The sequence below is a fragment of the Colletotrichum jinshuiense genome, chromosome 6, assembly GCF_051148585.1.
Source record: "Colletotrichum jinshuiense chromosome 6, complete sequence".
Lineage (NCBI taxonomy): Eukaryota > Fungi > Ascomycota > Sordariomycetes > Glomerellales > Glomerellaceae > Colletotrichum > Colletotrichum jinshuiense.
The window spans coordinates 4336957-4359843 of NC_139313.1; the positions used below are offsets into that span (position 1 = coordinate 4336957).

Below are 22887 nucleotides of genomic sequence, written 5' to 3' on the forward strand. Positions count from 1 at the left end.
AAGTGTCAATTAGTCAGAAGCTCTGTAGCTTATAGGAAGACTACAAGCACTCACTGTTGGTATCACAGGATACCCGTACAGGTGGTAATTCAATCGTAAGCAACGAAAGGTCAAAACTGGTACTGTATTCTGGTTTGTTTGTATATCAGAAAAGTAGGTAGGTCGGCAGCAGTAGCAGTAGTGAAGATGTCGCTGTTGGCAGCCCTGAGGTTGGATCTCCGGGTTCCGCTGCCGGCTGCTGCTGCTGGCCGGCTCCCTGTATTATGGCTGAGTAATCCAACAACACTCACTTCTTAGTTTGTTATTTAGTAGCAGTTAATATTCTACCCCCATACGTAATCCAGTATTATAGCTTATCTTGTACAGTTAAATTACACTCTCTTCGAGAGCTCCGGCGCCAGAGCCATCTCCACCCAAGAACGACTTAGTCAACAAGTTGCACGATTTTTGGTGTGGACTGTGGCAGGCGCGGGACAAAGAGAAGCGGGGTGCGGACGTGGGTTCAGCAACTTGAACAATCGGTTGCTCTTTGAAGCATCAAATTTCCAATTACGTCGGGTTGAAACTTAATGATTAGTTGAAACATACCACTGCCGGCATGTCTAGTTTCGTTCGGTGTGCGGCTGTACACACAACGGCGGATTCCATCCGCAACACTTGAAGTTTTGCTTCCCCGCACCATTAATGTTCTGCCATATGTAATGTCTCTCATTGTAGCATTGAGTCGGATGTTGCGGCCCGTTTTCGCCTGAACTGTCGTTCGCTGAATAAATCCATCAACTCGCAGCGGTTCGGAGACAGACGATATTGGCCTACCAGAACAAAAGACCACATAGCCACAGACAGCCTGTCTGGCCAAGTCGTAAATCGAATTTGCGGCGATGGTTTCAAACAAATATATAAAGGTGACGAGAACTTCAGCTGGGAGACGCAAGGTCTTGGCAACCGGATGAAGAGACCCTCGCAAACATAAATGGAACCAAGGCCGAAACTTGTCCGATTGATTCAGATGGAAGTGTAGCGCCTCAAGACGCCGGGATTGCAGTTACCTCGTATAGCCATTGTAGATATGTAGAGATGTAACGGTGTGCCCATAATCCAAATAAACTTTAATAATAGCAACACAGGCATTTGAAGTTTATTTGATGTGAATCCCTCAATGTGGGTAATACAGCTTCGGATGCTCTGGACAGGAAACTCCGCCTGCCGGTAATTAATGGCCCAAGGGTGTTGCTACCCGAGCAGCTTTTCGATAGAGAACGATGGTGTAAGCAAATATACGAATCCTGAAGTTGACACATTGAGGTTAAGAGCAGCAAGGGAAATGAGCTGTCGTAAAGAGATATTAATGGGCTTTGTAAGATCCTAGGCGTTGGAAAAGGCGTCTAAGGCATCTACTTCTTAGACATCAAATTTTCCGGGTGATCTTTACGGTAACGGGACAGTGGTTAATGAAGCTTGGGCAGTCTGCTTTTATTCACGACTTGGCCTCTGCTGTGAGCGCGGACTTGTCCATATTGAAATGTTCGATGAATTTCTTGGCCCGCTCCAGAGACGGGTGTATCCGCCGAACTCACATGTAGTCGTGCGGAAGCCAGACCCTTTTAATCAATACCCGAAAAGTCTAAATCAGTATTAAAACTGCGGAAGATACGGAAGTGCTCATTTGAACTCCGCTGTTTCCCCCAGACATCGATGTCACTTCGTGGTCTGTGGGCACTGGTAGTACAAAGAAAGGACTGACGTGAGCTGTGGAGTTTGCAACGTCTGTCACAACGCGAATCAATCTAATAACCTTCTCCAATCGCAACATTGCACGTGCAGCACGAGTCAGTAGAGCATGAGAAGAGTCCATGACAACCGAAGTCTGGTGAGCTTCCAGGTATAAAATAATCTCGCCAGCTCATACTGAACAGCTTCTGAATACCTTCATCAACTCTTCCATCTCCTTAATACACAATCCTACATTCAAATCATTCAAAACTATTCCAAAATCGGTCTTATAAAACACCATCACCATGAGATTTACCGCCGTCTTCATCGCCGCCGTTGCCCTTGTCAGCGGCGCCGCAGCCAAGGTAAATACACCGGCCTTTCTTGATTCAACCATGAGAATAGGAATGTCACAGAGAGTAACACGGGAAGAGATGGGCTAACCACTGTTACAAATAGGACTGCTGCTGCGTCCAATTCCCAAGCAACAACTGCGGGTGCGTCCCGGGCTACGCGGAGAGTGACAACTGCGACAGCATTTGCGCTATCCGAGGCAGCTGGCAATGCTAGAGCGGGAACATCTCCACTATCCTAGCACAAGAGAGTTTCGAAGGACTTGGACTTTGAATCAAAGTGCCTTCGTGTAGAAGCCAGCGATGTATTGGGTCTATTAGCGGCATCTGCCACCGAAATATACTCATTGCACACTTTAATTTCCAGCTTGACTCAATCCAAGCCGCTTGAGGTGTACCAAAGAAGCAGGCCTAGTAACTCGTCCAAATAGCTGCACAGATGTGACACTCGATCACAAATGAACCGAGAACATTGACTTGAGGACAGGAGGGGAATGTTTTACAAGAAAAAAAGAAGAAACATGGGAACTGGATGTAGACAAGCTATATTTTCCCGCTACTGAATGAGATGTGCAAATTTGGCCAAAAGTGTTTTGATTGAAAAGGGGGGGAACTCTGGTTCAGGAGCACTCAGTATGCCCAGCTCCAGCAACTTCCCGAGGGAGATGGGGATCAATTTTTTTTCCCGCTTCTAGTTTATTTTAATTTAGCCTTGTCAAAACTGAATTAGTCCATGGAGGCTTTGTGATAAAAATTGAATGTATAGCGTCATCAATGTAGTCAACGAATAATTTAAGCCAAAGTTGGGAGGCACTGTAATGGACCAAATCAACCTATTCTTTCTGGTATGGCCAAATGCAATCATTCAAGCTGTAGTGCTATTCTCTCCAGAACATCTTTGACGTATTCGAATATCCAATTGTCGACCATATCTCGTTCATCTTGAGCGACACATTTGCGACACATTTGCCATATCATGGGTGTGATACCCTTGCTAAATCCAGTTCGTTACAATACCGGCAGACTCGTCAGCCAGCAATTGCAAAATCTTAATGCTGTGTCGTATCAAAACTCGCAACACGCTTCCACATTTTGGTTTATTTTGTAGTGACTTTCCTTTGCGACATGGCAATAGAGTTTGTGACTTCAACGGTTAACAAGAGCTTCAATGCCATGGTCCAGCATCGCCAGATTTTCATCGGAGAAAGAATTCTCTCCTGCCTGCCCACCGTATAAAAAGAACTCACTGGAATCGATTTCGCCGCTTCTTTTCCAACTGTCAAATCCACTTCACAAAAACTCACCTCTCTTTCGAGACGTGCCTCCTTCCGCAATTGCTCCTGCTTGTTCACATACTTCCCCACCTTGATAACCATTCACTTTTATATTCCACCTGCGGTTGAAAATTCCTTCTTATTGGTTTCCAAGAAAGCCTCAGAGTAACCAGCCCATCTTGGCAGTCACGACCTTCTTGCTAAGAAACAAAGAAGAAAAAGGCAAGCGTGCCACTCACTCAAACAAATCACGACGCTCAAAATGGCTTCTACAGGCTTGTTCTACTCCCCTACTGCTGAGCTTCAGCGCGGTATCACTCTGTCTGGTCACAGGCTCGTCAATGGCCTCCGCGTCCCAAACCGTATTGGCCGCAATTATGCCCAAACCCTTGCCTTCTTCGACGACTCCAACCTCTACTATTCGCCCACTGCTGAGCTTCAGCGCGGATCCGAATTTACTATCGACCATAGACTCATCAACAACCTTCGCGTCCCGAACCCCATCAGCCGATCCCGATATCAACCCGCTGAGATATACAACCGGGTCGCTGGGCATTCGGTACTTTTTTACTCTCCCACCGCTGACCTGCGTGGCCGACAAGCCAATTCCGACCACACGCTCCCCAACGAGCTTCGCACGGCCAACAGCATCATTAATCGTCGACAAGAGCCTCTCACTGTCCGATACTACGGCATGATCATGGAAGTGTGGGACTTCAATGGACCTCGCCTGTTCCACTCGCCAACCAGAGTCTTTCAGGAGCGGCACCCAAACATCACGAGCAGAACTGTCAATGGGCTTCGCGTCCCAGAGCCTATCAGACCACAAGAGCAACAAGCTTCAACTGCGACTCACCGTGATCAGGCGGATCCAAGTGGCACAGACGAGGTGTTGACGCCGCAACTCAGGCTGATGTATCTCTGTGCTATGGTCGACATTGGACTCAACCGTCTACATGACCCCTTTACCTTTGGAGACCGGAAGATTCTGAACCACCTCGTGGCATTTCTGGGATATCGCAAACGCGACCTAGAGACAAGCGGCACCACTGCCGACTCGAATGCAGAGGAGGTTCGAGTTCCCGAAAACAAGGACGAGGTCGCAGAGCTTGTCTGCGAGGGCATTCGCACACTAGACTACCCTTACCTCCTACGCGTCATGAACGCCATTGAGGTCCTGGCCAATGGTATCTGGCAGTATGTCGATGACGATGAAGCAGAAGCCAACAAGGAAAACATCCCGCCTCACCAACAGTGAATAGCTGTGGGCGATGAAATACACAAAAGAGCACCATGGCCCATGGAATGTCGTTGCAGCAGGCTGTAGGACAAAGCCAGAGTGCCAAGGTCCTTCAGCCGTCGTTGTCTGCCGAGCCTGTGTTCTCAAGACACCGCAGACAGCACGGGTGATTTGGGACATGATTGGATGACTGGATGAACGAATACATTCATTGGGCAATTGGGATTGGGTTGGAGTACGGACATTAGGTCATTAAACTGCGAATGATACCCGAGCAGCACTAGGAGATTGAGACTCCATCAACTCGTTAGCAACAACAAAAAACGAAAAAATAAAATAAAGCAAACCCCTGTCCCATCTTTGTTCCTGCCTTTGTGTTGAATTCAATTGAAATGAAGCAAGGTGAATTGAGGTGAAGTGAGGCAATGTGAGTGACATTGAAGTTCACGAATGACTGTGACATGCATGTGAGGTGAGACAACCCGCCCCTTCCAGAAGAGGTACATGTTTCGTTTCCTCCAACGCTCTCCTCCTCTTCTCAGTTAAGGCGTAGAGTACGTACCATTGGCAGGGTCTTAGCGCCTGGACCCCCTGAAGACCCCGCACTAGACTCGTTCGGGCAAGGATCGCATGTCAAACCAAATTGAGGGCGCCGCTGTGAGAGAAGGAGCTTCACAACCCCGCCAGGGCGTTGTTGTCCGGCTTCACTAATTTCATCTCATCTTTTTGTCCGTCGACGATCAGACACCACTGCGGAACATCACAGCTTGAAAAGACCGATTCCTCGCTCCATCTCCAAGTTCGAAGGTTTGTTGTCTCAAGCATGCCCAATTGATTGATCCATCTCCCCTATCACCTCGTCTCTGTTTGCCCCGCCTTGATTTCCACTGACCGCCTCCACCGCATCACAGACTAGATAACAAAATGGCGGACAACAAGGTCTACCGCGCCAGCACGACGGCGCCTGTCAACATCGCCGTGGTCAAGTACGGTTTGCCCCGGACATTCTCCTCTCCATGCCACACTGCTAACTGCGATACAGGTACTGGGGAAAGCGCGACGCGAAGCTCAACCTGCCCACCAACAGCTCCCTCTCCGTCACCCTCTCCCAGGCCGACCTCCGAACCCTGACGACGGCCTCCTGCTCCGCCTCCTACGCCGATGGCGACAGCCTCATCCTCAACGGCGAGGCCTCCGATGTCTCGGGCGCCCGCACACAAGCCTGCTTCCGCGAGCTGCGCACCCGCCGCGCCGCCCTCGAGGAGAAGGACGCCTCGCTCCCGAAGCTCTCCAAGCTGCCCCTGAAGATCGTCACCGAGAATAACTTCCCCACCGCCGCCGGACTCGCCTCTTCGGCCGCCGGCTTCGCCGCCCTGGTGCGCGCCATCGCGGACCTGTACGAGCTGCCCGAATCCCCGTCTGAGCTGTCCCTTATCGCGAGACAGGGCTCCGGCTCGGCGTGCCGCAGCCTGTTTGGCGGATACGTGGCGTGGAGAATGGGCGACAAGGCGGACGGCACCGACTCCAAGGCCGACCTCGTCGCCGAGGCGTCGCACTGGCCCAACATGCGCGCTCTGATTCTGGTCGTCAGTGCGGCCAAGAAGGGCGTCTCCTCGACGTCGGGCATGCAGCAGACGGTCGCCACCTCTGGGCTGTTCAAGCAGCGCGTCGAAGAGGTCGTGCCCAAGCACATGGCCGAGATGGAGGAGGCCATTGCCAAGCGCGACTTTGCAAAGTTTGCCGAGGTCACGATGCGCGACTCCAACTCGTTCCACTCTTCGTGCTCCGACACCTACCCTCCCATCTTCTACATGAACGACGTCTCGCGCGCCGCCATCCGCGCCGTCGAGCAGATCAACGCGGCCGCCGGAAAGACCGTCGCTGCCTACACCTTCGATGCCGGCCCGAACGCCGTCATCTACTACCTCGAGGAGGACACCGCCACCGTCGTCGGCGCATTCTCTCCCGTGTTGGGCTCGGTCGGCGGCTGGAAGGAGGGCGTTGAGAGCCTTAAGTCGTCTGTGACTCTGGATGACACCGTCGCCGACATCATCAAGGGTGGCGTCAGCCGCGTTATTCAGACCGGCGTCGGCGAGGGCCCGATCAAGTCGGATATTTACCTCGTCGCTGAGGATGGCCAGACCGTCAAGCGGTAGGCAACGCTAGGCCAGTGCGACATGTCTGATTGATGAAGGGTTAAATCCTGCTCAAAAGCTTGGTCTGCGCGAATAGAAGTTCCCATTTTAAATACCACGAGTCAATATCTGTGCTCCGTCTCCATGGCGAATTCTGGAGTTGACGTGACTGACTATTAATAATATCTGCAAAGTAGAAGCATAGCTAATGTTACCACTTCTTTTCATCTTCAAACCGGACCTTCCCCTCCTTCCCCTCCTTTTGCTCCCATCAGCCCCTCTCTGTCGACTGATTCCGTTCAATAGAAACAGCAACAGCAAGCAAGAAAGACACGGGTAGCATGGGGATTATTAAAGAGCACAATCGGCATGGTAAACAGATGATGGCTTGAAGGAGTGCCTGCAATAACAGAGCGTGCAATGTAGGAGCTGGTTGCTGCCAATAGGTTGGTGCTGCAACCGCAGTTCCAGTTGATGCAACACCTTAAAGTGGAGACCCCACTTTATCTCCCTCACTGCTCTCACCATCCCGCCCACATCTACGGTGTCCTTCCTCGAGTGTTCATGTCAAGGTAGCAAAAAGGGACCATGGAGGGAACCAACGAGGATGACACGCTGATTGAGGAAAGAGATGGAACCGGAAGGACCACCCGCCGGTGGCTTCACAGCAACACCCCCGGTGCCGGCAAAACAATCACAGAAGTGCGCCCGCCTCATTCGCACTCTCTCCCGTTCATCACCAGCACCGCCGCAACCATCGCCAACATGCGCCAGATCCTGTGCGATGCTTTCCTGCCCATCGGCTACCCGGACTCGGTCACCCCCGACTACCTGGGCTACCAGACCTTCGACTCCCTCCAGGCCTTCTTCTCCACCATCACCGGCCTCCTCGCGAACCGCGCCATCCTCCAGGGCCTCGGCGTCGGCGACGCCAACTCGTCGGCCACCTACGCCCTCCTCCTGACCATCCTCAAGGACGGCATCTCCCGCGTCGCCACCATCGTCTTCGCCTACCGCTTCGGCCTGGTCATCGAGCCCGAGTGCAAGAGATACCGCTTTCTCGCTGATATCTTCAACGACAGCGCCTTCTTCCTCGACCTCTTCAGCCCCTACTTCGACCCCTGGACCAAGGTCTCGGCCCTCGTCCTCGCCGAGGCCCTCAGGGCCATGTGCGGCGTCGCCGCCGGCGCGAGCAAGGCCGCCCTCTCGAAGCATTTTGCCCGCCGCAACAACCTGAGCGAGCTCAACGCCAAGGAGGCGAGCCAGGAGACGGCCGTCGGCCTCGTCGGCCTGCTCGTGGGCAGCGTCGTCGTGCGCTACGTCGAGAGCAGGGAGGCCGTCTTCGCCCTGATGGTGCTCCTCGTCTTCGTCCACCTCGGCATGAACTACCTCGGCGTCCGCTGCGTGCAGCTCAACATCCTCAACCAGCAGCGCGCCACCATCCTGTTCCAGCACCACGCCGAGACGAGGCGCGTCCTGTCGCCCGCCCAGGTTGCTGCCCGCGAGAGCATCATCTTCTGGGAGCCCCTCGTCCGGGGCCCGCGCGGGGAGCCGCTCGCGAGAATCACCTTCGCCAGGAGCTACGCCGACGCCATGGCCGCCGACGTCAAGAGCGCCGGCGTCCAGTTCATCACGGTCAAGCGCGACGGCCGCGCTCCCGGCCCCGACGGCTCGAACCCGGGCTTTGTGCTGTGCATCTGCGAAAAGGAAGAGGTCGCCACCATCAAGATCCTGCTGCTGGGCGAGCCCTCGGTGGATGGGGGCGACATGAACACCGTGACGGCGTGGTACTACGCCACGTTGCTCGCGCGCGACAGGCGGGCCGGGACGAAGACGGGGTTCCGCAAGGTTTTGGGAGGCATTCTTGCCGACGAGATCCAAACCGCTGGCAAGGGCGGCGAGCTGGACTACAAGTTGCTCGAGGAGGCGGGCTGGGACGTCAAGGAGGCCAACCTGGACGCCTCCGCCCCGCGCGTCGCCGTAGGAGGCACGGGCAAGAAGGAGCAGTAGGCAGGGGGGGACACCCGCGCGGACGATGGGACTAAAAACTGGCGTTGGGGATGGAAAAGTAATCGACTATGTACGCTTAGCTCATGAGCTCATGATACCAATGCGGCCCTATTGAAATGGGAGACCTTGTTTTTTTACACACCAACTCTTGTTCCCCTCTGTCCCTATCGACATCCTCGCCATCGTAAGTGCCGTGGCTGCGTTCTTCCACCTGATGTACACGGGGAACGAATGGCGAGAGAGCAACACAGCAACCTGAAGAGAAAAACAAAACGTTTATACTGAATTGAGCGGGATGTTGGAGGGCCCAAGGCGACGGCGGCCACCTCCCGTCTCCTCGAGTCTAGCAATACGTCCCTCCTTACAGGCATATTTTGCCGTAGGATTACTGCGCCGATATCAATGCTTCTAGATGTTTGTACAATAAAAGTAGGCCACGTACACATTTCTTTCGTACATGTCCACATAACCCCCCCGCCCCCCCTTTTGCTCTCTCCATTACATCATTTTAAAATAAAGTAAAACCCCTCCGAAAAAGGGTTGAATACAACCAGAGTCCGTCTCGGCCTTGACAACCCTCGGTCAAGCCAGGCCGACACCCCGCAGGGCGCGCATCTTGACGCCCTCCCAGCTGTTGAGCTTGGGCCGCACGTCGAGGTAGAAGCTGGGCTTGCCGTGGGCGTCGGGGCGGCCGGCGTAGAAGTCGATGACGTACTCGACCTGCACGCCGCAGCGGTCGACGACCCAGTCGTGGCGGTCGAACGGCGGCGTGTAGCCGAGGAGGGTGTTGATGCGGGCCTTGGGCGACATGTTTGTGCTGAGGCCCAGGAAGGAGTGGAGTTTCGGGCCGTCGCAGCTGCACGGGTCAGTCAGTCAGTCAGTCGGTTCTGTTCGGCTCCCCATGGGTTGAAATGAATCTTTCACAAAGAGACGAATGACGGGAAGATAAGGGGGGAGAGGGGGGGGGGGGGGGGGGGGGGGGACGTACGCTGTGCCCTCGAGGTACGGCTTCTCCCACTCCTTGATCTCCTTCCAGGCCCTCTCGTTGACGGCGTTGTGGATGGGGACGACGGTCTGCATGTCCGCGGCGCGCGTGTCGTGGCCCTTGCGCTTCATGGCCTCGAAGAACATCTTCTCGGACGGGTAGACCCAGTTCCCCGTCGCCGCGTCCGCGCCCGTCTCCTGCTCGTGGTTCGAGGGCCGGCTGTTGCCGGGGTAGGCCGACGTCGCCGTGCGGGGGATCGTCGAGACCTCGCGGTTGTCGTCGAGGGCCGACCGCGCGGCCGGGCGCGCGGGGTTCGGCGCGGCCGCCGATGTCGAGGTCGGGGCCGAAGAGGAGGCGAAGGGGACGTAGGAGAGGAGGGACTGGGTCCAGGACCGTGAGGGCTGCGGCGGCGCCTGCTGGGCGGGCTGTGGCGGTTGCGCGAGGGCTTCGTGGGGGTTCGTCGATGCGTTTGCGGCGCGGGCTTGGGCGAGCCATGCCTCGCGGGAGTTGTGGTCTACGGGGCAGGCTTCGGCGCCGGCGGACGCGGAGGGGGCGGGGGGTGGTGTGGCGGGGGTGTTCGTTGACGGGGACGACGACGAGAAGGGCGTCAGGGACAGCAGGGACTGGGTCCAAGACTGCGACGACTGGGCCTGGGACGGCGCGGCGCCGGCGGGAGGCATGGGGTGCGGCGGGTGAGGGTGCGCCTCGTTCGGGTTCGCGGCGCGGGCGTGCTGGAGCCAGGCCTCGCGGGACTTGTGGTCGACGGGGCACACCTCGGGCGCGCCGCCGTTGCTGGTGTCGGACATGTTGGGGTCGTCGTAGTCGGCGGAAGGGTGCAGGGATAACGGGGGAGCTGGTGGTTGAGAGTGGGTTAGGAAGACGAGGTCCAAGAGGTCGGAGTTCATTGTGTCGTGTGCGTAAGTGAGCAGGGCGCGATGTTCATACCGAAATAGAGATCCAAAAGTGAGAGAGACGCCCGCGGGGGCGAGGTGGGAGGCTCGGGATCTGCCTATATAGAGAATTTACTTTTCCCCCAAAGGTCTTTTTTCTCTCCCTGGCGAGGTAGCCCAATGCGGACGGGGGTCCTAGATCTGAGGTTGCAGTGGTGTTTCTTTCTTTGTTTGTTTAGCTTGGGGTATGCGACGGGTATCGCATTGAATCTCTGAGCTGGCGCAGCTTGGCTGGGTGATGATCCGTTTCGAAAAGGGATCCCTAGACGCAACAACTTTTTTAGTGGGGGCCCGGTTTTCTCTGGGATTCTTAATTTGGATGATGTGATTGACTGCGTCTGATTGGGTCGTGGTTTGCAGGACGAGTCGTCGGCTGGTTCCGATGACGCCGGGACAGCTTTTGGTTGCGACGGAGCTCTCTGGTCTGGCGGGCTTTGCCTGAGAGAGCGAGAGAAAATTGGCCCGATATTCTACCGGCCGTTGTGGCTTGACCGGGATCCGTGGCGGGGAGATTTGTGGCTAATAGTGCGGCACGGGCCAACGTTTATTGTGCTCCCGACGCGGCTTTTCTCGTTTGGTGGCTGAGGCTCTCGGGCAAACCTAGCGACGTCGAGTCGGCTACCTCGGGAAATCACGGAAACGGGCCATGGGAGCAATCGGACGAAACTGGGGTAAACGTGCAAGGCTGGAGCTTTCCCCCAAAAAAGCTTCGTCAACGTGCCCCGGGAGCTACGGACGCAGGTGGTGTGGAAGCTGCAGGAAAAGCCGTCACATGCGTCAAAAAGCTGTCGCCGGCATTGGCTCTCAGTTCCGAAGGATGGTCGCGGTTGATGCGCAACGCGGAACACGGACGAGAATGGGCTCACGCGGGGTCAATCAATTGAACACATGTGAAATGTCCTGAGCGAGGGTCTGTTCAGTTTGGAGTGTGTGTTTATTTGTGTGTATGCACGAGGGGGTTGTGTGACGAGCTTAGACTATCGGTACAGGACTGACGCTCGGAACAGAGTAGGCTAGAGGGGAAAAAATATTTTAAAAAAAGAGGCCGAGGCAAGAGAGAGCTCCTGCTTCTCGTGTCGTGGGTGTCGAATGACCCAGCAAACTCCCGTGGTCCAAGCCGGCTTTCTTATTTCGGCCCTCCATCTGGCTGGTTAGGCGTCCTGTGTATCGCAACAAAGAACGCAACCATGTGAAAATCACACGAAGCCGCCGCCCTCGTCCCCCTTTTTTGGTTGTAAATAAAAAAACTTTTTTTCCCTTGCCGTTGTCATGGGTCCATGACGATTCGGGAGTCCCGAGTTTTCCGTATCCTGCCGAAAACCCCAATGCCGGGGGGTTTTGTGATGACGGGGGTCGTCCCGTCTTGTAGTCTCGTCGTCGTACACGCGCATTCCCCTAATTTTGATCTGCCCACATCCTCGTCGCTCGTTTCTTTCCTGCCCGCGGATTCGTGTTTGTGAAACCCATATTGCACTCATTCATTCGGGACAAACATGCATGCTTGTCGAGAACGAAGAGAGAATCTGCGTTCTGCCGTGGTCTGCGCGACATGTCTCAGCCGAACAGGGCAGCGCCGCCGGACTCGACAGCCTCAATCTCGGCCAGGTCGATGGGCTGGCGGCGGAAGCGGGCGGGGAGCTCGGAGCGGTCGAAGAAGGTGCCCGAGGGGGGCACGACGGAACCCAGAGCGTGGCCAGAAGTGCCGCCAATGCCGGAGCCGATGGAGCGCTGGAGGGGGCCGTGCTGCTGGGCGTGGTCACGGTAGGTGCTGAAGCTGTTGTGCTTGGGGGAAGCGGAGCCGTCGCCAAAGTTGGCGGGCAGCTTGCCGGTGGGAGAGGCCGGGTGAGGGGCCGGGGTGTGGTCAATGGAGGCTGTTGAGAAGACAATTAGCATCGTGAAAAGACGAGAGAGGCGGAGGGCAGAGGTGGGTGGGCGCACATACAAGGAATGGTGCGGCGGCCGAGGAATCTGATGCTCGGGACGCGCTCGGCGTGGGCAGCAGCCTGGCGGAGGACTCTGGTAGCGAACATTGCGAGGGTATTGGATAAGCAAGTAGTACTAGTTGAATTGTTTCGTGGAGAATCCGAATGAGTCCGAAGCTCGTTCGTTGGGGGCAAAAAAGAGTTGCGAGTGGAAGAATGTAGGTTGGGAAAGGTTTGTCTGTTTCGTCTCTCCTCCTTGCCTGTGCTGATAAAGCTCTGGGTGCGCCGGCGACGAGTTTCTGGTCAAGACTGTTGGAAAGACTGTTGGTGTCCTAGTTGGGTGCTGGGAAAGTTGGCGAATTGGTTGTCTGGGCGAGGCAAGGGAGCTCTTGGCCTTATCAGCAGGGAGGAGAGCGGTTGATCGGACGGGGAGGGGGGATTGTTTGGGTTGAAGGAGGGAAGAAGAGAAGAGGAACGGCGGAGGCGGAGATGGGCTGGTGTGGAAAGGCGGCAGGTCTTATTTAGGAATTTTTCTTCACAGGCCGAGAGAGACACCGCGCCGCCGCCCGCCGGCCGTGCCATTCATTTTCTGTGTTGCAACGCTCGGTTGGGGGTTCGCCTGGGTTGGGTGTCGTCCGGGCGCGTGCGCCTGCCGCCATCCCTCCCAGCTCTACCTACTAGTGTAGCAGTGTAGCCTCTGGGTATCCATCAGCAGGCAGGTTCGGGAAGAAGGGCAGGGGATGGTGGCAGGGGATGGCAGGCAGCTAGCGGTGGAGGAGCAGGAGGAGGATGAGGAGCAGGACGCGAGGAGGAGGAGGACGCAATACGCACGACGGGGGACAGGGGACGAGACAGCGCTGATGTGCGCTGCACGCCTGTCTTAGCGCGCCAGCCAGCCCCGAAACCCCCGAGCCTCGGGCATTGCAGCCGTTTGCCCAACCAGGAACCAGGAGCTGAAATGTCGTCGACGTTTTGTTCAAGTTCAAGCCCCGAGGAGAATCCCGTCCGGTTCGACCGGTTCGAGGTGACGGAGATCAAGAAACCAGGCCAGAGCACAGGCAACGAGCGAGTTGGATGTGCCGAGGTGGTGCTCCAAACAACACACCACCTCGTCACCACCACACAACACAACACAACACAACTCTACTCAACTCAACTCAACTCGTGTCTACTACTCATGTCAACTCAATATTGTGTGACAACACGCACTTACACACACCCCCAGAAACTCTGGAGCTCCTCAGCAGGTTTCGGCACACGTCCACCCACTCGGAGAATGTCTTGTAGCCCCAGACCGGCCGCCTGGGGGGGAACGCACACCACACCCGCACCCCGGCCGCCCCAAGTCCCAGGTCTTACATATGGCGATTTCTAATCCGCTATCAAGCATCAAGCTCGCCATCGTCCGGTGTGTCCATTCCCTCGTCTCGTCCCTCTCGCTCTCTGCAGCCCGTTTCAGGCGTCTCCACATCCCCAAACGTTCCCAACGTTCGATCCGACCACGCCATTCCCAGACAATCCAATCTGCGGACGAGCTGCACGGGCATTGGATCGCGTCACACAGGCCCGGTTCTCTCCCTCTCCCCAAAGAGCCTACAATACACTACTGCCCTACCTTAATATTGTACACTACGAATACACGACTAGGGTATGGCACGGCGGCAGAAAACGACTCGCGAGGCCTGGCATCGGAGGGGGAGCCCACCAGCCCTAATCCAGTCCCCGGGCCCCGTCTAGCTAGCCCCGTCCCACCCGTTCGGCCACTGGAATAGTGCCCTCCTCGTTATTCGCCGCGGCCTGCTAAAAATGCCCCTCCTCCCGACGTCCCTCTTCCGCCGGGCTCCTCTCCCGCCCTCGACGCATCTCAGTCTGCAGCCAGTGACCAGATAGCGGGACAAATAGTTATTTGACACGTGAATCGCGCCTTATCTCTGGCCTCCCACGTCATGGCACGCATCGAACCATTCCTCTGGCCCCAAACGCCATTTCCACTTCTCCGTGTGGCTCCCCCCAGCTACACAACTCCATATCTCCATATTGCGAGAACCACACACACGGAATCAGGAATCGAGACTACGGTGACACGCCGTTTGAACATTTGGTCCGCCGTGCTGTGTGCCCATTGCCCGCAAAGTCCGTATGTGCGATTCAGACTTCGCTGCCCGCCCGCGCAGAGAGTTTGCCACAGCTGTATTGCATTCCGTGTCCGCAGTGTAGCGTAGCATCGCAAACCCGGTCGTACGTCTGCTCTGCTCTGCTGTGCTGGGGTCTGCCCTCCAGACTCAGACCACAAACGAAAAAAAAGGTCTTGAGCCAAGACAATTTCGTCCGGAATTTTGTGCGAGCGAAACTTGACCATCCAGCGGCCGCCCTGATTACCCCAGACTCTCCCCCTCCCACTCTTCCCCTCCCGGATATGTCAGCCAGCAAATCGACCCTTTGCTACGCTGCGTGATGAGTCGCCCGCTGCAACTGCCGCGGCGTCCGGCGGCATCCCACGGCGACAAGGGAGGACGTCGTCGGCGTTCGGGAATCTTATCAATCAGCGTGTGTGTGCCCGCCCTGGCGAGTTGGAAGGGGGGTGGTGGTGGTGGTGTCGGCCAACGTCACAGCCGGGGGGCCGGCGACACGCGTTAACGGGCACCAAAGAAGTGACAGAAGAACCAAAATCCCGCCATGGCACACTATAAGCATTGCTTGTGCCTCCAACCATCGCTTTCGCCATCGTCCAACCCCCCGCGCCCGCGCATCTCCATGCGCTTCCCCGATCCCGGTCCTCCACACCACCTCGCGCAACCCTCCCACCCCCTTCTCCGAGACGTCGAAAGAAAAGGGAAAAAAAAAATCTCGACAGATGTGTGCGCCTGCATCGAACGATCCTGCGGGCGAAACGGGCGAGCTGCCCAACCATTGGGCGCCCGACGGCTGCGCCTAGACTCTCCCAAAGATTAGGCACGCGAGCAGGCGTGGGAGAGGGTGTGCTCGTCAATGAGCTTCTTCTCCGGTCGTGCATGCAGGCCAATGAATCCTCGCCCAGTCCATCTTGTCTTGTCCTGTCCTGTCCTGTCCTGCCCAGTCCGGCGACAACGTGTATGCATCTCTTGCTGGATCAGTCAAATGTAGCCGCGGGAGCGGGGGCCGGATCTGGGAAGCCCAACGAGGAGACCAACCATGTGCAACGGCGCAGCGTGCCATCAGGCACTATACCGAATTTCCTTCCCGCCCTTAGCTACGAGTTTCTCCCCCCACGGCGCAGATGAAGAGGGGGGGCTTACGGGGCCCTGGGCCTTGCATTGCATTGCATCAGATGCGCCTGCGCCTGTGCCTGCTGGGCCCTGTCCCTTTGGTTCTGCTGCTTGCCGGGTCCGGGTAATTCGGACAGCAAGCAAAGGAGGACTCTTTTTCTTGTCCTTTCTCCTGGTCTTCTCCTTTGAATAGAGTTGCCGTAGTTAAACCGGTGCCCCAAAGTTGATGAGAAACTCGGCGCCGACTCGCGGTCTGGGTCGTCTTCCTCGCAAAGGTTGCAGGCTGTTGGTGTGGAATGCGACCAGCATTCCCCCCTACCCTCCCGGCCCGCTCCTCGGCTGCTCTCGCTTGGGATGGGAGTGCGCGAGTTTGTTGTATCAGGTAGCCGGGCCGGGTTTTCGGGAGCCGCCGCGCGCGCTTTGCGCTGGGTGCCAACTAAACAGCACCCGATCCCGGTTGAAGGGCTGGAGACCGGTGGGCGCAGGCCGCCGCTCCGATAACGGCAGTGTGGTCCGTGTGTGTGGATGGGAGAGAGAACGCGAGACGCAGGAAACGATTCGTGCGCCTAGGCAGTATCCCCACCCCATTCCGCCTGCGAGCGGGGGGGGGCTTTCTTCCTAACCCGGGAACTCTTACCAAACCAGGATCTGCACACGCTCTTTGGCAACGAGATTGAGTTACCATGCCAAGAAGTTGCCACTTGAGGCCAAGAGAGGGTTCTCAACTTCGTCTCTTTGAATCCACCTCACTGATGACAAAGCGTCTTGACGACACAGAATTCCACCCGCATCGGCGTCGAGGTATCGCCAGTCGAGTGCCACCGGGCTGGTAATAGACTAGAGTACTACGAGGGGCTATTGAATCTCAGGTTTCTCCAAAATGGTCATAATGGTCATAACATAGAACTCCCAAGTAGAGAAGCATCAAGACTTCATCAATCGAGTTGGGCCCGGGTACAATCGTTATTCATGGTATACAGGGCACGAGAAACTTGGAAGACGAAGCTCGGGATTATACTCTCAGTGGACTTGGCTGGTCGTCTAAAGGGTAACTTCTTCCAGAATGCCACCCATATTGTCAACTTCTCGAATTCAAGTTTGGGGGCCCAGGTGTGGCTATCAACATGCGGCTGTTGGATGCGGGCTTGGGAGGACAACCGGCTAAGAACAAGCAAAAAAGTATTTCTCGCCTTATCAGCTGTTTTATAACTTAGACTCAATGCCACGGGTCCCGGGGACCATTGGCCTCCTCCTGCTTCTCAGACTGTGTTGGATTACTGTTGGATTACATTACTCAGCCAGAATACAGGGAGCCGGCCGCGGTAGCGTCCGCGGCAGCGGAACCCGGAGATCCAACCTCCGGGCTGCCAACAGCGATATCTTCACTACTGCTGCTGCTGCCAACCTACCTACTTTCTCACACATACACACCAGAATATAGTACCAGTTTTGACCTTTTGTTTACGCCTGAATTACCACCCGTTCGAGTATCCTGTGATACCAACAATTACCCAGCCAGAATACAGGCAGGCGGTTAGCAGCAGTCGGCAGCCGGCCGCGGCAGCGGGACCCGGATATTCCACCTCCGGGTTGCCAACGGCGATATCTTCACTACTGTTGCTGTTGCCAATCTTCCTACTTTTTCCCCCCTTCTTTCCTGACAGATACAGAACGGATTACAGCTTTGAATTTACTACGCTGATTTCTCACCTGTACAGGTATTGTTGGTGTCACAGGATGCACGTATGAGTGGTAAATCGATCGAAGAGCAAAGCTGGCACTGTATTCTTGGTGTGTCTGTGTGTAGAATAAAAGAGAGGAAACTTAGGCAGTGGAAGCAGCAGTTGAAGATATAGCCGTTGGCAGCCCGGAGGTAGAATCTCCGTACCCGGCTGCCGCTGCGGTTTCCCACTGTCTGACCGCCTGCCTATATTCTGGCTGGGTAATCCAACCGGTATCCTGTGATACCAACAGACTGCTTTTACTAGTGTGGTGATGGTCCCGTATATCGGACTAGGCCTAAGAACAACTCGTGGAATAGAAGGCCTTTCTTCCCTCTTTCTGTTTGCTCTTGTCGCTGAGTAGACAGGCAGTTTAGATTTGACCTGTTTTTTTCGGCTGACTGGTATAGGGCTTTACTATGGGATAATATAAAAATTATATTATTCTGCCTCGGCGTCTGCCGCGTGTATGGATATCGGCAATGCTTCCCGCGCGTTGGGGTTTTAATTAAGCACAGCTACCGTCGTCTAGTTTTTATAAATGGTAAACAAGATATATATAGCGGGTGGCATGATTGCGCATTCTTCCTCCGGCCGGCAATCCTATGCCTGCCGGTGCTGAGCTCGGCTATCTCGGTCCTGTTTCAATAGCACACGCACATACACACAGGGGGACCGCTGCTCTCGCTTCTGCAATCACTTTTGCCAGACGTCACGGCTGCATAATTCGTCGCTAGAAATACTGCAATTGACCATAATCCACCAACAAAGCCACGAGCTAGACTACGGCCGCTTGACATGGTTGCATATACTGACGGGTTTTACAACGTCTAGCTTGAGAAGAGACATATTGCGCGACTCGTGTACGGTCACTAGCCACAGCTACCTCCCTGGTATTTGATGTAGGGGTTTTTGATTTATAAAAACAAAGTAATAATGTGTAGTGACAATATTCCCGAATTTGCGGTAATGGACAGAGTCCCAATTGCGACTCAAGTCCCGGCGAATCCAGCGATCGCCTAGTAAGCCTCTGATTCGTCCGCTCCGGCCTGCTTGCAGTAGTAGTTCCACTCGTCGCCACCAAGATGCGAGCCGGCCGAGTTACAAGCAAGGACGCAGTAGTCGGCATCCGGGGTGTGTCTGTAACCCTATCAAGGAGCAAGGTAAACCCCACGGGTTAGCAAATGGTCACTGCTTTATGATAGGCACGCCACCGCAGTACAGAAGTGCAGCGGCTGGCACATACGTGCGAGAAACTGGGCTGGTCATGGGAGAGGAGCTGGGATGGGGGCTAGTAACTTACGACGGTGCAGTCGGGGCACTTGTCCCACTGCTGGTTGCCAGTGTTGCGGTTGCGGTAAGCAGCGCAGGCCTTTCTGGTAGCGGCGGCATTCTGGTACGCAGAAAAGACACGGTGTCAGCGAGTTGAAATCTCTCAAATGTTTGCGAGGGGTGAAGGTACTCACGTCACCGTAGCTGCGGGCCATGATTCTGCTCCGCGCGATATTGATCAGATCCCCGTCGTTGGGGGTCGTATCCCGCTTCTTGGGGCAGGTGTTCGGGTTTCCGATGGGCTGGATGTGGCTGTTGCAGGTGGCGTACTTGTGCAAGTCGGCCATGACACTGGTGTAAAAGGTCAGTATCAGTTCGGATAGATGATCACATTGGGAAGGGGGTTCTCGTAGCAAACAGAGATATGGTGGAAACATACCCAGCGGTGCTAGCAAGGAGAACAACGAGAGTAGACAACTGCATCTTGGCAAAAGAATGGATAACACTTGGTATAAAGTTGAGGTTGAAAGAGTGAAGAGCGTATGGTACAAAGATGTGTTGATGAAGAAGCCCGGTGTTGGAGTGGTGAAAGAATCGAGGAAGAATCTCTGGAGGATCGAGGTCACTATTATACTCATCTACACCCTGCCACTCCTCATCATCATCATTGTCGTATTCAGAAAAGGAAGGTAGAAAAAGTCTTCACCGCTTCCAAGCAGAGCGAAGCTGCTCATTCTTCCTCGCGAAGCTCTCTTCGAAGTCACGTTCGAAGGATGTTGACTCAAGCACAATCATGTCGATACTCTACTCCTTTCTTTCTTTGATTAGCAAAACAGCCTCAACCCTGTATTCTTTTGAGCCAAGCTTCGTCCCTACTAGTGTAAACGGGCACCTGACAGAATCTTGATCAGTGAGGCAGCGCCCGTTCCTGTTCGGACGAAGTCTGTCTTGGACTGTTTGGGAGAAACCCGAACTTGCCGAAGTGGAGCTTGATCGGGTTGCTCCTTTATGGACCCTGATAAACTCGACATGCATGTCAGGAGAAGAGTCATGAACGACTCTCACGATAAATTAACGCAAGAAGCTCCACAGGTATATGGTTGTCTGATCGGGCACTTCCTCGAATGGATTAGGAGGGCTGTGCAGCCGGCACCTCGTCTCGGCCCCTTTCTCTAGATGAGCCTAAAATGCGACGATCTTGACATATGCGGAATGTCACCGGAGTTGTAAAAGCCAAGACTGGGGTGTTTCGTTGGCTCTCCCCCATCCTTGTCATCTTGTCAACCTGCGGTTCTAGAAATGGCCAATCGTGGTTGCTGTAAAAATGGAAACTATGCTAAGCATCAGATCGGTGGTTCGGTAGCTTGCGCTGTCTCCATGATATTAATATTGCGGTTCCCCGTATAATATGTGGTCGACATGGCTAGGGTGGCTTGCCAAGAGAATCTTGTAGGACAAGTCCCCAAGGTTATCTTTAAGAAGGCTAACAGCTCGGGTGCATGACCAAAAGACAGGCTGTGTGGTCTAAGAACACAGGTTGGGGTCCACGTGCCTGGTTAACAGGTCTCGGCTCAAAGAAGACGCCAGGGCCAGGATCCAATTCATCTGACAGAAGAGGCAGCCGGGTTGTGTTACCTCGATGAAAGAGCCAGTGGGTAGGAGTAGCAAGACTATGAGACAAGTATGGCAAACCCGACCGGCCAATTGCGAAGTACAGGGGTTGCTTCTCTCCTAACAGATGACCCTCTTGCCCAATGAGGTTGGCTCCTCGACACCCGGAGAAGTAGCTGGTTACTAGGGGTGCCCAAATTTAGCCACAAATATGATTGTGTTCTAGTAAATGATTATTAGCAGGGACAGGAGATTGACAGCTATAAGTGCTTGTCGTGACGCTATTTTGCGTACGGCTCGCCAAAGTCGAAACAAGCACGTGGGCATGGGAAAGCTTATGTTGATGACAGTCCCGAGTCAGGGGTGACCCTCTTGAAAACCTGGCGACCCTCCTTACATGTAACACCTCTATCGTACAAGGGCAAGCTCGGAGTGTGCCGCGGCGTAACCTCTCTTTGTGCGGACAACGGAGAAAACGGATTTGTCCGGGCAGGTCCTCAATGCTAAAACGACTGGGCCTTGTTCGGATTCGCTGAATTAAGCACAGAAGCGCCGAGGTAAAGCAACCTACCCGTCTCTCTTAGATTTGAGATGCCTTTTCCGTCCTATGTCAATAGACTTATTTCATTTCTCGAGTCAGTACGTTGACTTGTGACATCGTCCAAGAAGCTGGAGAGCTGAAATGCTTGTTCTACCGAGACCCGCCAATACGAAGCGGAGTAGCAGCCATCGCGACAATGTACCACCAGAATAATGGATGCAAGCCAGGAATAGAGACCAATTCAATGAAGGTTCTTCCTTCCAAAGTATGCACGTGTGACATGCGCGGAGATTGAGGTTCGAGACAGCCAGGGGTTCCGCCATCTATCTGATTAAACGGTTGCAATGACTGTGGTGATGTTGCTGGGTGGTAATACGAACCTTGACGGCCAGTTAGTTAGGTCCACTGAAGGTCCAAATTACGAATGATGAAGCATTCTCGAGCATCGAAGGAGGTCAAAATCTTTAGCAAGAGACATTGTCTCTTGATCATAAATACGAGCGCTTCCCTTCCGCTTAACACACGTTGCAATCGACATCTTCACTCATACTATCCTCATCAGTCGTTACTTGATTCCAGACTTTTCTATTCTTCTTTCAAATCTAAATCCATCACTCTTCAAGATGCAGTTCTCCGCCGTTCTTATTGCAGCTATCGCCTGCGCCACTGGGTAAGTCGGACCTGTGTGGTTTACCACAACGTTCGAGCTAACACTCCGTCCAGCGCCGTTGCCGACTTGCACTCATACGCATGGTGCGCTGACCGCACATTCGAGGGCATCAACGAGTCAAACCCCGAGGTAAGACAGCGCACCTGAATATCCGCAGGCTTTGCCAGAAAGACCACAACGGAACTTAGGCTGATCGCTCATTGTAGAACAACGATGCCACCAAGATTGCCTGTGGCAAGTACAGGAACCGCAACACGGGTAACCAACAATGGGACAAGTGCCCCGACTGCTCTACCGTAAGTAAATTCTCGCGACCAAATATCGTGTGATTTTTTACTGAATGCCTCTACAGAGTTTCCGCGGCGACGTTTTGGTCTGCAACTCCCCTGCCAAGCACATCGGCGGCGATGAGTGGAACTACTACTGCACCCACTCCGGTGCCGACATGGGCAAGGCTTAGATATACATATCCGTGCCAAGTATTGTCTTGAACCATTGGAAAACGGGCAAAATCGTCTGAAGTACAATTAGACTTTGGTGTTTTGTAGTGGTGTTCATCTTTCTTTAGAGGAGTTGTAGTCGAGGAGCTAATCAAATTGACTTTTGCTGCCCACCGTTTGACTCGCCGATCCATCTCACGTCTAATCGTCTCTGCACTTCATCACCCCACCATCGGAGGAGAAAAAATGAAGAAAAGATTGTAATGCACCGGCTCGCAGAGGCTTCTATGGTGGAAATGATACATTTCGGAGCCCGGAAAGAAGCATCGAAAACTGGAAGTACTTGTTGGCAACGCGGGTCTTGCACAATACTACGTGACCGACGCTGTAGGGACCTAGAGCCACAGGCTGTCTTGGGTTTGGCAACGGTGTACCTTTGCAGGCTATGCCGCAGGCTTGAGCCATGATTAACACTGGGGTTTCAATCGTCTCAACTTCGACCGTGCCAAGCAATGCAAATCTGAGAGCTTAGGCACGACAACACAAACAAGCTGCCCGCTTGAGATAATAGATTTTCAGGTGTCTCAAAATTGACCAGTGTCCGTGCGCCAAGGTGATCGTGGTTTGCAGCGGCGGCAATTTAACCTAAAGAAACCACGATGAGATTTGAAAATAGGAGCATTGGCCATACTGAGCTCGACTCAGGGCGATCTATGCTTGACCTTGACCGTGGGAAGGAACAGGGGTTGGGTTGGGGTTTTGTGCACCGTTCGCCACCCAGCACCCCAGTTAAAACAGGCTCGCA

General features: G+C 54.5%; 7 protein-coding genes across 7 annotated transcripts; 4 read left to right on the forward strand and 3 right to left on the reverse strand.

The window, feature by feature from the left end:
* Positions 1-3602: 3602 nt before the first annotated feature.
* Positions 3603-4598, forward strand: EsH8_VI_001105 (uncharacterized protein; the record flags this gene model as incomplete). The annotated part of the gene is made up of 1 exon (XM_083272358.1): positions 3603-4598. The coding sequence occupies one exon, from the start codon at positions 3603-3605 to the stop codon at positions 4596-4598; it is 996 nt and encodes a 331-aa protein (XP_083127532.1).
* A 906-nt stretch (positions 4599-5504) lies between these two features.
* On the forward strand, positions 5505-6736 carry EsH8_VI_001106 (diphosphomevalonate decarboxylase MVD1; the record flags this gene model as incomplete). The annotated part of the gene is made up of 2 exons (XM_083272359.1): positions 5505-5566; positions 5623-6736. 2 exons carry the CDS (start codon positions 5505-5507, stop codon positions 6734-6736), a joined length of 1176 nt encoding a protein of 391 aa, XP_083127533.1.
* A 744-nt stretch (positions 6737-7480) lies between these two features.
* EsH8_VI_001107 (uncharacterized protein) lies at positions 7481-8725 on the forward strand (the record flags this gene model as incomplete). The annotated part of the gene is made up of 1 exon (XM_083272360.1): positions 7481-8725. One exon carries the CDS (start codon positions 7481-7483, stop codon positions 8723-8725), a length of 1245 nt encoding a protein of 414 aa, XP_083127534.1.
* A 582-nt stretch (positions 8726-9307) lies between these two features.
* On the reverse strand, positions 9308-10516 carry EsH8_VI_001108 (cytochrome c1 heme lyase CYT2; the record flags this gene model as incomplete). The annotated part of the gene is made up of 2 exons (XM_083272361.1): positions 9308-9581; positions 9714-10516. 2 exons carry the CDS (start codon positions 10514-10516, stop codon positions 9308-9310), a joined length of 1077 nt encoding a protein of 358 aa, XP_083127535.1.
* A 1698-nt stretch (positions 10517-12214) lies between these two features.
* On the reverse strand, positions 12215-12690 carry EsH8_VI_001109 (ribosomal protein S36 family protein; the record flags this gene model as incomplete). The annotated part of the gene is made up of 2 exons (XM_083272362.1): positions 12215-12531; positions 12603-12690. The coding sequence occupies 2 exons, from the start codon at positions 12688-12690 to the stop codon at positions 12215-12217; spliced, it is 405 nt and encodes a 134-aa protein (XP_083127536.1).
* Positions 12691-18567: 5877 nt separating this feature from the next.
* Positions 18568-19303, reverse strand: EsH8_VI_001110 (uncharacterized protein; the record flags this gene model as incomplete). The annotated part of the gene is made up of 4 exons (XM_083272363.1): positions 18568-18696; positions 18852-18941; positions 19015-19171; positions 19260-19303. The coding sequence occupies 4 exons, from the start codon at positions 19301-19303 to the stop codon at positions 18568-18570; spliced, it is 420 nt and encodes a 139-aa protein (XP_083127537.1).
* A 2292-nt stretch (positions 19304-21595) lies between these two features.
* EsH8_VI_001111 (uncharacterized protein) lies at positions 21596-22102 on the forward strand (the record flags this gene model as incomplete). The annotated part of the gene is made up of 4 exons (XM_083272364.1): positions 21596-21642; positions 21696-21771; positions 21849-21938; positions 21995-22102. The coding sequence occupies 4 exons, from the start codon at positions 21596-21598 to the stop codon at positions 22100-22102; spliced, it is 321 nt and encodes a 106-aa protein (XP_083127538.1).
* Positions 22103-22887: the final 785 nt, after the last annotated feature.